Consider the following 15,118-nt stretch of genomic DNA (forward strand, 5'->3'; position numbering starts at 1 on the left):
CGTCGGCGTTCTTCCGGCTTCCAAGACTCGAACGGAAAGGGGAAAGCCTTGGCTGTGATGCCGCTGGATGATGGCTGCTTTCGGGATCTTAAGTTACGAACACCGGCCCCTGAAGCGGCCACGACTCGGACCTCCGGACGTTTATCCACAAGACCCAAAGCAAAAAGAGGTCAGATAAACTTAAATCGTTTGTCAAACCAAAGTTGCAAAGAGAAATTGACACAAAGAGCCTATTTGGAAAGGAGCCCTTAGCTACGCTATGGTTGCTAACGTTAGCTAACGTTAATCCCCCCAGACGGCTATCAGGCCCAAACCAGTCTCTCTAGTAATAACAATGAACAGCTACTTGGCTTGTCAGTTTGCCTGCTCGCACTGAAAACATCAAGCAGCTAGCTAGCTAGCTGGCTGGCTAGCTATCTTGATAGCTTTCTATGGGGCTAACGTTAACTCGTAATTAAGTTAACGCTAGCTAGCTAAATGATACTTTCAAATGAACAAATATTTCGCGAACCGTTGTTTCCGTTTCAAATAACATTAACTAGCAACACAACTAGGATACATTTGGAGCAGCTTGGTAGATAGCTAGCTAATGTTAGCGTTATTAGCAACTAGCTACTGTAGGTTAGCTAGTTAAATGTCGTCATTGATGGTCATGATGTATTTAGCTACTTTGACATGTCACTTAACGTTTCTGGCATATGTGGAATGGGATCCTAAGACTTAGTAAAAAAAATATATATATATTGCCAAATAACCTCCACTCAATTTGATCATGTAGCTAGTTACCTAACGTTAGTTGGCAAAGCAGTCCCCCACTGAGATAATAATTTGTTTTGTAAACAAAGGTGGAGAATGTGGTATCCAGTGTCCAGTACATGTGCTCATTGGGTGACTTCATCAACTGCATGTTTTGAATTTCACAATAGAGATCTAATGTAAATAATTTGTGTTTCAGGATGAATTGACTGCGTTGAATGTGAAGCAAGGATTTAATAATCAACCGGCTGTGTCTGGGGATGAACATGGAAGTGCTAAAAATGTCAATTTCAATCCCTCAAAGGTGATCTTCTACTCATCACTGTTTCTTTGTCATCTGTATCAGACACATGTAGTGAATAATGATGCATGTTGTAGGATCTCTTGTTCATAGCATACTTTCCTATTACCCAAACAGATTAGTTCAAACTTCAGCAGCATCATTGCAGAGAAGCTGCGCTACAACACATTTCCAGACACAGGCAAACGGAAGCCTCAGGTCAACCAGAAGGACAATTTCTGGCTCGTTACTGCCAGGTCACAGAGCTCTATCAACAACTGGTTTACAGACTTGGCTGGGACTAAACCCCTCACCCAGCTGGCCAAGAAGGTAGGACTTTGTACCAAAACACCCCTGGGGGCACGTTCAGCAGAGCATCACATTGTGATAGAAATATGTTACTGTATGTAAAACAAACAAGACTTTGACATGTAGACTGAGTCATGCTTGCTCTATTCATGACATTTATATCTGCAAAGTTTAAAAATGTTTGCCTGCTGAACGTGGCCCTATTCTTCCTTTGACCAACACAAATTTAACCGCAATATGTCTGCTTGGGAGACTTTTACACTATCTTCCTAATATAATTCAAAGTAACTACGTTGAGATTTATAAGACTGACTTGTAAATTATAAAAAAATGTATGTTATTTTTGTGCTGCATCTTCCTTTACTGGGATTGTTTGGGTTTCTGTACCAGGTGCCGATCTTTAGTAAAAAGGAGGAGGTTTTTGGCTACTTGGCCAAGTACACAGTACCTGTGATGCGTTCGGCATGGATGATCAAGATGACCTGTGCGTATCACGCTGCCATCACAGAAACAAAAGTCAAGAAGCGGCACGTGATTGACCCCTGCATTGGTAACCAAGCACTCCTTAAAAAATATATAGCCTAACCATCCTCCCTTGAACAACATCGGTTTTTTTTTATGATTGAGCATGTTCCAGCTAGCCCCCTGTGGCCAAAGCTCCTCAATAATGGAACATTCCAATATCCTGAGTGTGTTCACTGCCATTTAGAAAAGATAGGCTGCTACATCTCTAGAATTTTGCTCAGTCATGCTGCATTAACAGGAGCATATGCCACTGGGATGAATTGAACTCTAACTGTATGTTCTTTCTGTCTGCACTGCAGAATGGACTCAGATCATCACTAAGTACCTGTGGGAGCAGTTGCAGAAGGTGGCCGAGTTCTACCGCCAGTCTCCCAGCCAGGGCTGTGGCTCCCCCCTCCCGGCCAATCCGGCCGAGGTAGACACGGCCATGAAGCAGTGGGAGTACAACGAGAAGCTGGCCATGTTCATGTTCCAGGTTGGTTGGTCCTTTGGTTTGTCTGGGTTTTTTGGTCTGTTTGCCTGCCTATCTCAGGTTCCACGTCTGTCTCCACCGGGGACCTATGTATCTGCCATGTCTGATGCGTTTGATAAGCAAAATAAATATGCTTCAGTTGGTAGAGCATGGCCCTTGAAACACCAGGATTGTGGGTTCGATTCCCGGGGCAACCCATGCATCAAATGTATGCACACATGACTAAGTCGCTTTGGATAAAAAAACTTTGGGGAGTTTCTCCCATTCTTCTCTGCAGATGCTCTCAAGCTCTATCAGGTTGGATGGGGAGAGTTACTGCACAGCTATATCAAAATCAAATCAAATTTTATTTATCACATGCTCCGACTACAACAGGTATAGTAGACCTTACCGTGAAAGGCTTACTTGCAAGCCCTTAACCAGCAATGCAGTTCAAGAAATAGTTAAGAAAATATTTACTAAATAAACTAAAGTAAAAAATAAAAAGTAACACAATAAAATTACATAACAATAACGAGGCTATATACAGGGGTACCGGTACCGAGTCAATGTGCGGGGATACAGGTTAGTCAAGGTAGTTTGTACATGTAGGTTGGGGTAAAGTGACTATGCATAGATAATAAAAACAGAGTAGCAGCAGTGTAAAAACAAAGGAGGGGTCGAGGAAAATAGTCCAGGTGGCCATTTGATTAATTGTTCAGCAGTCTTATAGCTTCGGGGTAGAAGCTGTTAAGGAGCCTTTTGGACCTAGACTTGGCTCTCCGGTACCGCTTGCCGTGCGGTAGCAGAAAGAAGTCTATCACTTGGGTGCCTTTTCAGTTCTCTCCAGAGATGTTCGTTCGGGTTCAAGTCCGGGCTCTTGCTGGGCCACTCAAGAACAGTCAGAGACTTGTCCTGAAGCCACTCCTGTGTTGTCTTGGCTGTGTGCTTAGTGTCATAGCCCTGTTGGAAGGTGAACCTTTGCCCCAGTCTGAGGTCCTGAGCGCTCTGGAGCAGGTTTTCATCAAGGATCTCTCTGTACTTTGCTCCATTCATCTTTCCATCAAACCTGACTAGTCTCCCAGTCCCTTCCGCTGAAAAACATCCCCATGCTGCCACCACCATGCTTCACCGTAGGAATGGTGCCAGTTTCCTCCAGACATGACGCTTGGCATTCAGGTCAAAGAGCAATCTTGGTTTCAAGTCCTTTAGGTGCCTTTTGGCAAACTCCAAGCAGGCTGACATGTGCCTTTTACTGAGGAGTGGCTTCTGTCTGGCCACTCTACCATAAAGACCTAAATGGTGGGGTGCTGCAGAGATGATTGTCCTTCTGGAAGGTTTTCCCATCTCCACAAAGGAACTCTAGAGCAAAGTGGTCTTTGGGTTCTTGGTCACCTCCCTGACCAAGGCCCTTCTCCCCCGATTGCTGAGTTTGGCTGGGCGGCTAGCTCTAGGATGAGTCTTGGTGGTTCCAACGTCTTCCATTTAAGAATGATGGAGGCCACTGTGTTCTTGGGGGACCTGGTGTGGCCACCAGCTGCATTAAGTACTGCAGTGCATCTCCTCATGGACTGCACCAGATTTGCCAGTTCTTGCTGTGAGATGTTACCCCACTCTTCCACCAAGGCAAATTCCCGGACATCTCTGGGGGGAATGGCCCTAGCCTTCACCCTCCGATCCAACAGGTCCCAGACGTGCTCAATGGGATGGAGATCCGGGCTCATCGCTGGCCATGGCAGAACACTGACATTCCTGTCTTGCAGGATATCACGCACAGAACGAGCGGTATGGCTGGTGGCATTGTCATGCTGGAGGGTCATGTCAGGATGAGCCTGCAGGAAGGGTACCACATGAGGGAGGAGGATGTCTTCCATATAATGCACAGCGTTGAGATTTCCTGCAATGACAACAAGCTCAGTCCGATGATGCTGTGACACACCGCCCCAGACCATGACGGACCCTCCACCTCCAAATCGATCCCACTCCAGAGTACAGGCATCGGTGTAACGCTCATTCCTTCGACGATAAACGCGAATCCGACCAACACCCCGGTGAGACAAAACCGCGACTCGTCAGTGAAGAGCACTTTTTGCCAGTCCTGTCTGGTCCAGCGATGGTGGGTTTGTGCCCATAGGCAATGTTGTTGCCGGTGATGTCTGGTGAGAACCTGCCTTACAACAGGCCTACAAGCCCTCAGTCCAGCCTCTCTCAGCCTATTGCGGACAGTCTCAGCACTGATGGAGGGATTGTGCGTCCCTGGTGTAACTCGGGCAGTTGCTGTTGCCATCCTGTACCTGTCCCGCAGGTGTGATGTTTGGATGTACCGATCCTGTGCAGGTGTTACATGTGGTCTACCAATGCGAGGATGATCAGCTGTCCATCCTGTCTCCCTGGCGTCTCACAGTACGGACATTTCAATTTATTGCCCTGGCCACATCTGCAGGCCTCATGCCTCCTTGCAGCATGCCTAAGGCACATTCACGCAGATGAGCAGGGACACTGGGCATCTTTCTTTTGGTGTTTTTCAGAGTCAGTAGAAAGGGTCATTGAACAAGCATGGGAAACAGTGTTTAAACCCTTTACAATGACGATCTGTGAAGTTATTTGGATTTTTACGAATTATCTTTGAAAGACAGGTTCCTGAAAAAGGGACATTGTTTTCTGAGTTTATTTATACGTGTGTGTGTGTGTGTGTGTGTGTGTGTGTGTGTGTGTGTGTGTGTATTGACAAAAAGCAAACATCGAAGTCATATATTCACTAAACAGTTTGAAATGGATTGAGTTGTTACTTGGTTAGAATTTTGTGACTTCAATGTTTGCTTTTTGTCATTACACAGCTGTCTGTCATGGTAGTATAACCCTATTTCACTATGTCACTGCATAAGCAACGTGCTGCATGCCGGGTTCATTAAGGGAAAAATAGCAGTAAGCGGCTAGCAAGTTAGCTTCTATTTAGAGGGTGAGCCATTTCTCTTGTCAACTAAACTATGAGGTAACCGATAAGACAATGTATGCATTTTCTGACTAAGGCTAGATAGATTCACAAGCAAGACCAAACAGTTTGGGATTTTTTGGGATGATCGTCTCTTGCTCGCCCGCATCATACAGCACATTGTTTACACTGACTAATAGTGAAATGGAGTAATTGCATAGCGTTAAAGATGCAGTCCGGAATCTTAAGCACAACAAACTCATAACATATATTGTACCAATTAGGTTCGTAACATGTCATACGAATTGCAACAACAACAAAAATGCATGGTGTAACTTATCATAGGAAGTGGATGACGTAGTACACAAAAAACGGGGTTACGCTTTGGCTCGTGATCGCCTCTTTCAAAACTAATGGCTGAAATTATACAAAGTTCTGGAGCATCATTTTAACTTACCATAAATACTTCATGCTGTAGAAGAACAAGCAATTACAAACGGTTGTTTGCTTGTGTCCAGGATGGCATGCTAGATAGACACGAGTTCCTGACGTGGGTGTTGGAATGCTTCGAGAAAGTCCGACCTGGAGAGGATGAGCTTCTGAAGCTGCTGCTGCCCCTCCTGCTACAGGTAATGCCAATATACCATCCCTTTAGCTCCCATCTTAATAATCATTTGGTTGGTGTTTATATTTGTCCTATTTCACACGTGTATTAATATGCACGTGTGAATTGGAAATTAGGTTTTTGCTTATCTCATTCTCCCTGAGACACCCTCAGAGCAATTAGGGTTAGGTTCCTTGTTCAAGGGCATATCGGCAGATTTTTCACCTTGTCAGCTTTGGGATGCGAACTAGCAACCTTTCAGTTACTAGCCTAGCGGTTAGAGCATTGGGCCATCTTTCTCCTAATGCAGTGATGAATTTCATTCTCCATCCAGTAGCAAACCACGTATTTCATGTGGAAGAAGTGACTTGAGGAGACACTCATAGAGATGTAGTTTATCTTCACTAATCAGGAAAAGTCCAGGTTCTTACATCCTCTAATTATACAATTGGGGACATTAAAATCGTATTTTTCAAATTACTTTTTGTGCAGCAAGGGTACATTGTTAATGCGATAAATTATCTTGCAGGGTGATGGCAAGCACCAAGTAAAGTAGCAATCGCCTAACAATAACTTATCTAATGAAAACATTTTCTGACATATGCCCTTGGAAGTGCAGTTTAATCTACTTTAAAGAAAATGTTTTTACCTGAGCTGCAGTAAATGTTAAGTTTTGAATACCCCCAACTGTACATCCCCCGTTTTTCCCTATATTCCATTGCTGTGATCACTTATCAGCTCTGAAGAGTTAGAACTGACACTGCGAGTCGTGTCCCCTCCCTCACTTCGCAGGGGGGTTAGAACTGACATTGTGAGTTGTGTCCCCTCCCTCAGTACTCAGGGGGGCTAGAACTGACATTGTGAGTCATGTCCCCTCCCTCAGTACTCAGGGGAGTTTGTGCTGTCGGCCTACCTGTCTCGGAGACTGGCCTACTTCTGCACGCGACGCCTCAACCTGCTGCTAAGCGACGGGAGCCTGGGACCCGGCGCCGGGGGGCACCCGGCACACAGCATCCTGGCGCAGCCGGGGAACGCCCTGCCCCCCACACCCACCTCCCAGCCCACGGGAGGCAACCAACCCCAGACCCCCTTCACAGACTTCTACATCTGCCCTCAACACAGGCCCTTGGTGTTTGGGCTCAGCTGCATGCTACAGGTACAAACACACTGAATAGCCTTTCCACTGAATTGAATGGATTGTCTGTTACTGCAGTACTATTACACTACTATTAATATTGCTGTTAACCCATAAGGCTAGTATAGTAAGTACTATTACACTACTATTAATATTGCTGTTAAGCCATAAGGCTAGTATAGTAAGTACTATTAATATTGCTGTTAAGCCATAAGGCTTGTATAGTAAGTACTATTACACTACTATTAATATTGCTGTTAAGCCATAAGGCTAGTATAGTAAGTACTATTACACTACTATTAATATTGCTGTTAAGCCATAAGGCTAGTATAGTAAGTACTATTACACTACTATTAATATTGCTGTTAACCCATAAGGCTAGTATAGTAAGTACTATTACACTACTATTAATATTGCTGTTAAGCCATAAGGCTAGTATAGTAAGTACTATTAATATTGCTGTTAAGCCATAAGGCTTGTATAGTAAGTACTATTACACTACTATTAATATTGCTGTTAAGCCATAAGGCTAGTATAGTAAGTACTATTACACTACTATTAATATTGCTGTTAAGCCATAAGGCTAGTATAGTAAGTACTATTACACTACTATTAATATTACTGTTAAGCCATAAGGCTAGTATAGTAAGTACTATTACACTACTATTAATATTGCTGTTAAGCCATAAGGCTAGTATAGTAAGTACTATTACACTACTATTAATATTGCTGTTAAGCCATAAGGCTAGTATAGTAAGTACTATTAATATTGCTGTTAAGCCATAAGGCTTGTATAGTAAGTACTATTACACTACTATTAATATTGCTGTTAAGCCATAAGGCTAGTATAGTAAGTACTATTACACTACTATTAATATTGCTGTTAACCCATAAGGCTAGTATAGTAAGTACTATTACACTACTATTAATATTACTGTTAAGCCATAAGGTTAGTATAGTAAGTACTATTACACTACTATTAATATTGCTGTTAAGCCATAAGGCTAGTATAGTAAGTACTATTACACTACTATTAATATTGCTGTTAAGCCATAAGGCTAGTATAGTAAGTACTATTACACTACTATTAATATTGCTGTTAAGCCATAAGGCTAGTATAGTAAGTACTATTAATATTGCTGTTAAGCCATAAGGTTAGTATAGTAAGTACTATTACACTACTATTAATATTGCTGTTAAGCCATAAGGCTAGTATAGTAAGTACTATTACACTACTATTAATATTGCTGTTAAGCCATAAGGCTAGTATAGTAAGTACTATTAATATTACTGTTAAGCCATAAGGTTAGTATAGTAAGTACTATTAAACTACTATTAATATTGCTGTTAAGCCATAAGGCTAGTATAGTAAGTACTATTACACTACTATTAATATTGCTGTTAACCCATAAGGCTAGTATAGTAAGTACTATTACACTACTATTAATATTGCTGTTAACCCATAAGGCTAGTATAGTAAGTACTATTACACTACTATTAATATTACTGTTAAGCCATAAGGCTAGTATAGTAAGTACTATTACACTACTATTAATATTGCTGTTAACCCATAAGGCTAGTATAGTAAGTACTATTACACTACTATTAATATTACTGTTAAGCCATAAGGTTAGTATAGTAAGTACTATTACACTACTATTAATATTGCTGTTAAGCCATAAGGCTAGTATAGTAAGTACTATTACACTACTATTAATATTGCTGTTAAGCCATAAGGCTAGAATAGTAAGTACTATTACACTACTATTAATATGGCTGTTAAGTCATGAGGCTAGAATAGTAAGTACTATTAATATGACTAAGTCATGAGGCTAGTATAGTAAGTACTATTACACTACTATTAATGTTACTGTTAAGCCATGAGGCTAATATAGTAAGTACTATTACACTACTATTAATGTTACTGTTAAGCCATGAGGCTAATATAGTGAGTACATGGCTATGTTGGTAAACTAGCTCTGGTTACATTATCAGGTTTGGGATTGTTCCTGATGAAATTGTATTGTAGATGACATTTTTCCTGATTTCCCATATTGTCAATCACATCCCTGAATTCTTCTTTTCCTGGTCTTGGTTTCATCAGAGTATCGTGCTGTGCTGTCCCAGTGCCCTGGTGTGGCACTACTCTCTGACAGACAGCCGGAACAAGACTGGTTCCCCACTGGACCTACTCCCCATATCGCCCTCCAACCTGCCCATGCCAGGGGGCAACAGCACCTTTACACAGCAGGTTAGGCCCAGAGTCTGGTTCCTGTCAAGGTTTCTTCCCGCCTTGGAAGATATTCCATGCCACTGTACCTTTGGCATTGACTTTATATTGCTTAGAGTTTGGATTATGACTAATATATTTGGAGTATGACTAATGCATTTGGAGTATGACTAATGCATTTGGAGTATGACCAATGCATTTGGAGTATGACCAATGCATTTGGAGTATGACCAATGCATTTGGAGTATGACCAATGCATTTGGAGTATGACCAATGCATTTGGAGTATGACCAATGCATTTGGAGTATGACCAATGCATTTGGAGTTTGACTAATGCATTTGGAGTTTGACTAATGCATTTGGAGTATGGCTAATGCATTTGGAGTATGGCTAATGCATTTGGAGTATGGCTAATGCATTTGGAGTATGACTAATGCATTTGGAGTTTGACTAATGCATTTGGAGTTTGACTAATGCATTTGGAGTTTGACTAATGCATTTGGAGTTTGACTAATGCATTTGGAGTTTGACTAATGCATTTGGAGTATGACCAATGCATTTGGAGTATGACCAATGCATTTGGAGTATGACCAATGCATTTGGAGTATGACCAATGCATTTGGAGTATGACCAATGCATTTGGAGTATGACCAATGCATTTGGAGTATGACCAATGCATTTGGAGTATGACCAATGCATTTGGAGTTTGACTAATGCATTTGGAGTATGGCTAATGCATTTGGAGTATGGCTAATGCATTTGGGGTTTGACTAATGCATTTGGAGTATGGCTAATGCATTTGGGGTTTGACTAATGCATTTGGAGTTTGACTAATGCATTTGGAGTATGACTAATGCATTTGGAGTATGACTAATGCATTTGGAGTTTGACTAATGCATTTGGAGTTTGACTAATGCATTTGGAGTATGACTAATGCATTTGGAGTATGACTAATGCATTTGGAGTATGGCTAATGCATTTGGGGTTTGGATTTGGACTAATGCATTTGTCAGTTGATTGATTGCCTTCCACACGCTGAGAGGTTGACATCATTGCATGCCTATTGACTTTGTCTTCTCAGTCGTCCCATCTGCTTATCTCAGTCTTATCTGTGCTTTTACCTCAGGTCCGTGCAAAGGTCAGAGAAATAGAGGAGCAGGTCAAGGACAGAGGGCAGGCTGTGGAGTTCCGCTGGTCCTTTGATAAATGTCAGGAGACAACTGCTGGTAAGGAAACTGCTCCTTCATGATTAGATCAATAATACCTATAAAATGACATGACATTGCATCCAGACAATGACTACATGGGCTGGTTTCCCAGACAAAGATTAAGACTAGTCCTGGACTAATAATCTAATTCAACAGAGATTCTCCCCTGAGCATGCTTTATAGCCCAGCACTAGGCTTCATCTTTGTCTGGGAAACTGGCCCTGGATGTATAAGGAAAAAGGAAATTAGTAACATTTTGTGCTTTACTTGCTTTCGCCAGGCTTCACCATTGGAAGGGTCCTACACACCCTGGAGGTTCTAGACAACCACAGCTTTGAGAAGTCAGACTTCAGCAACTCCCTGGATTCCCTTTACAACCGCATCTTCGGCTCGGGCCAGAGCAAAGACGGCCACGAGGTAAAGATGTTTTCTCTTAGATGACCACTCTTGCATATGTCAAGCCTGAAGACTTCAAAGGCCCAGTGCAGTTAAAATTAGATTTTTCCTGTTTTTTATATATCACACACACACACACACACATTGCATTTGGAAAGTATTCAGACCCCTTGACTTTTTCCATATTTTCTTACGTTACAGCCTTATTCTAAAATTGATTAAATAGTTTTTTCCCTCATCAATCTACACATAATACCCCATAATGACAAATCTAGAACAGGTTTTTAGAAATGTTTGCAAATGTATAAAAATGTTACATAAATTTACTCTTATCAAGAGCGACTTACAGTAGTGAATGCATACATTTCATACATTTTTTTCTCCGTACTGGTCCCCCCGTAGGAATCGAACCCACAACCCTGGCGTTGCAAACACCATGCTCTACCAACTGAGCCACACGGGACATTTACATAAGTGTTCAGACCCTTTACTCAGACCCTTTACTCAGTACTTTGTGGAAGCACCTTTCGCAGTGATTACAACCTCGAAGTCTTCTTGGGTATGATGCTATAAGCTTGGCACACCTGTTTGGGGAGTTTTTCCCCATTCTTCTCTACAGATTCTCTCAAGCTCTGTCAGGTTGGATGGGGAGTGTAACTGCACAGCTACTTTCAGGTCTCCAGAGATGTTTGATTGGGTTCAAGTCTGGGCTCTGACTGGGCCACTCAAGAACATTCAGAGATTTGTCCCGAAGCCACTCCTTCGTTGTCTTGGTTGTGTGCTTAGGGTCGTTGTCCTGTTGGAAGGTGAACCATCGCCCCAGTCAGGTCCTGAGCGCTCTGAAGCAGGTTTTCATCAAGGAGCTCTCTGTACTTTGCTCCATTTCCTCCAGATGTGACGCTTGGCATTCAACCAAAGAGTTCAATCTTGGTTTCATCAGACCAGAAAATCTTGTTTCTCATGGTCTGAGAGTCTTTAGGTGCCTTTTGGCAAACTCTAAGCAGGCTGTCATGTGCCTTTTACTGAGGAGTGGCTTCCATCTGGCCACTCTACCATAAAGGCCTGATTGGTAGAGCGCTGCAGAGATGGTTGTCCTTCTGGAATGTTCTCCCATCTGGAACTCTGTGAGAGAGTGACCATCGGGTTCTTGGTCACCTCCCTGACCAAGGCCCTTCTCCCCCGATTGCTCAGTTTGGTGGTTCCAAACCTTTTCCATTTAAAAATGGAGGCCACTGTGTTCTTGCGGACCTTCAATGCTGCAGAAATCTTTTGGTACCCATCCCCAGATCTGTGCCTTGACACAATCCTTTTTCAGAGCTCTATGGACAAATCCTTCGACCTCATGGCTTGGTTTTTGCTCTGATGTGCTCAATTTCGAGTCTCATAACAAAATGACTGAATACTTATGTAAATACTTTATTTATTTTTATTATTGGCAAAAATTTCTGCTGCCGTTTTTGCTTTGTCATTATGGGGTATTGTGTTTTAGAATAAGGCTGTAACGTTTTAGAATAAGGCTGTAACAAGATGTGTAAAAAGTCAATGTTTTTATACTTTCCTGAAGGAAATTCATGCTTGATAAATGTCCCTTTGCTAAGAAGTTATTTTTGTTTCTTTTTGATCATTAAAATTTGAAACAATCACAGTAAGGTACTTAATTGTTGCCCAGAAATGAATTTAGATATTGAGATAAAAATAGCTGCATTGGACCTTTTTAATGTTTTTCAATCACAGATAAAAAGGCAAAATGTCAAGTGTGAGCAAGAGGCCAACTAACACCATCTGGCCCTAATCATTACTGTAGAACACATAGAATTTCTTCCTCTGGAGAGAATGAACTGTATTCTATTGTATTCTTCTAGAAACACTACTTAGATGGGCCCAGGCTTCCGTGCTGTATGGTCATGTTTCTCTCTGTTTAGATGTCCCCTGATGACGATGCCGTGGTGACCCTGCTGTGTGAGTGGGCGGTGTGCTGCAAGAGGTCTGGCCGTCACAGGGCCATGGTGGTGGCCAAGCTGCTGGAGAAGAGACAGGCAGAGATCGAAGCCGAGGTGAGACAGTGGCCCACGCACTCGTGCACATACACATTTCCAATTCATGACTACAGCACCGTGACTGCCCCACAGTGACACATGGCCTTGTCACTCGGCCACAGCTGTTCCTGAGTATTCTCAAGGATACTTCTTGTCTTCTTTCTTGCCTCATGAGAACAGGTCTCTCTTGCAAAAGAGATCTTAATCCTGAGATTTCACCTGTGTAAATAAAGGATGAAGATGGCCACAGCCTTTAATAACAAGATTCTGAACTGTTTTAGAAGATGTGAGGTATAGGTTTTTGTATTTCCTCAAGGCTATTGTTGTGTGCAATGCTGTCACAATCCATTTAATTAAATTGAATTCCCTGCAAACATGTGTATACAAAACCGAAGAAACTATTGTTCAAATCTTATACCATGCTTTTCACAGATGTAAGGGATATTTGCTCAATGGCAGTGGTTCTCAGGCTGTGTGTGTGCTTGTCTGTGTTCGCAGAGGTGCGGCGAGTCAGAGGTGGTGGATGAGAAAGGCTCAGTTTCGTCAGGATCTCTTTCGGCGGCCACCCTGCCTGTGTTTCAAGACGTGCTCCTGCAGTTCCTGGACACCCAGGCCCCCATGCTCAGTGAGTCTGCCCTTCACTTCACTAGTAGTCAATTATATTCCCTTATTTGGGTTGTTTGCGGCTGCTTCCCAAATCACACCCTATTCCCTATACTGTGTCTACCCACTCTGCCCAGATTTCCTAACTTAATACATCTGATAAGCACTGAGCTCTCTTGACAGAGCGGTGCGCTTTCTCGCAGATACTTTTTTGAGGATTCTATATGTTGTGGTGTTCGTCTGCAAAGTTGTTTCCGCTGGTCGCAAAAAGCCAAATTAACATGACACAAACTGAATTGAATGTAAAAGGCTTTGAAAATGAAAAGCTAGCTGTACGCTCAGTGCTCCGTTGATGTTTCACAAATGTTTTTCTGAGAAATCGTTCATATGAAAAGTGTATACTAGAATATGAAAATGTCATGACTCAAAATCGATATCTATATTTCCTCTATATTGTTTTATGTCCTCTGGATTTGAGAAGACGAGTTCCACTGTTAGCCTTAATTCTTCCACAGCATCCAGCCCAGCTGACTCAATGCTATTTTCCAGATTTCTTTTTTACCACTTTTTTTTCTCTGACCTCAATTGATTTAGTCACTCTAATTTTAGCCATCCTACAAGAGTAAAAATGTTACCCATTTTTGATTGAACACCTTATATAATGCTCTACTTTTGATTAGGGCCCTTGACCACAGCTCTATGGGTTCTGGTCAAAAGTAGTGCACTATATAGGGAATATAGGGTGCCATTTATGAGCCCGCTTGGCTCTCTGCATCTCCTGATAGTGCTCCTGGTTCCAGCACTCTTTTGTACTTAGTCTGCCCAGCGGGTTGAGTTGTTATGCACTACTATGGGTTTGGGACTTGAGCTTTACTGTACTGAGCTGGCCTGGTTACACATCCACCATAGTGCTGAAAAGGACAATGTTGAAAAGAAAAAATCCACAACAGCACAGTATGGTTCAGGTCAGCAACATAGTGGGAAAAGGATATTGGTGTTGAGTAGGGTGAAAAGAAAATTCAGGTTAGAAGATTCATGGACACTGTATGGAATAAGCAGAAAATCATGGAATTCCCCACTGGTATTTCTGGAAAACCTGGGAGTTTTTGAATGTTACCCAAATTTTGCAACCTTAGTGTTGGGTTAGCATGGCACACAGGGTCCTGTGTGGCTCAGTTATCAGAGCATGGCGCTTGCAACGTCACGTTCGATTCCAGCTTTAGCCACCCAATATGAAAATGTATGTGTGCACTACTGTTAGTCGCTTTGGATCAAAGTGTCTGCTAAAGATTATATTATAAAGGTATGACTGGTCTCTTACTGCTACTAATGCTGGAGTGTATAGTGACAAACTATCCCCATCTGTCCCTTCTCAGCGGAGGCAGGCAACGAGAGCGAGCGTGTGGAGTTCTCTAACCTGGTGCTGCTCTTCTGTGAGCTCATCCGCCACGACGTCTTCTCTCACAACATCTACATGTGCACGCTCATCTCCCGCGGTGACCTGGCCTCTGACTCCCACCTGCCCCGCCCCCGTTCCCCTAGTGATGAGCCTTCAGACGAATCAGAGCGCAAGGAGCAGGATGCAGGCAGCAGCGTCAAGAACGAGGCATGTTATGTGGTGGCAGCTGTGCTAGTGTGCACTATGTATCATTG

At 42.5% G+C, this 15,118-nt stretch overlaps 1 protein-coding gene across 1 annotated transcript in view; it reads left to right on the forward strand.

Moving 5' to 3' along the window:
• The window catches only part of LOC115169794 (mediator of RNA polymerase II transcription subunit 12), a 43,304-nt gene continuing 28,186 nt past the window's right edge, over nt 1-15,118 (forward strand). Inside the window, exons 1-13 of the mRNA XM_029725748.1 lie at nt 1-169; nt 956-1,060; nt 1,175-1,366; nt 1,736-1,895; nt 2,170-2,345; nt 5,772-5,882; nt 6,741-7,013; nt 9,097-9,243; nt 10,349-10,448; nt 10,711-10,847; nt 12,749-12,880; nt 13,361-13,487; nt 14,842-15,071. Coding sequence (XP_029581608.1) covers nt 68-169; nt 956-1,060; nt 1,175-1,366; nt 1,736-1,895; nt 2,170-2,345; nt 5,772-5,882; nt 6,741-7,013; nt 9,097-9,243; nt 10,349-10,448; nt 10,711-10,847; nt 12,749-12,880; nt 13,361-13,487; nt 14,842-15,071 — 1,992 coding nt within the window. The 5' untranslated portion in view covers nt 1-67. The remainder of the gene's footprint in view (nt 170-955; nt 1,061-1,174; nt 1,367-1,735; nt 1,896-2,169; nt 2,346-5,771; nt 5,883-6,740; nt 7,014-9,096; nt 9,244-10,348; nt 10,449-10,710; nt 10,848-12,748; nt 12,881-13,360; nt 13,488-14,841; nt 15,072-15,118) is intronic.

The sequence above is a fragment of the Salmo trutta genome, chromosome 3, assembly GCF_901001165.1.
Source record: "Salmo trutta chromosome 3, fSalTru1.1, whole genome shotgun sequence".
NCBI classification, from domain to species: domain Eukaryota; kingdom Metazoa; phylum Chordata; class Actinopteri; order Salmoniformes; family Salmonidae; genus Salmo; species Salmo trutta.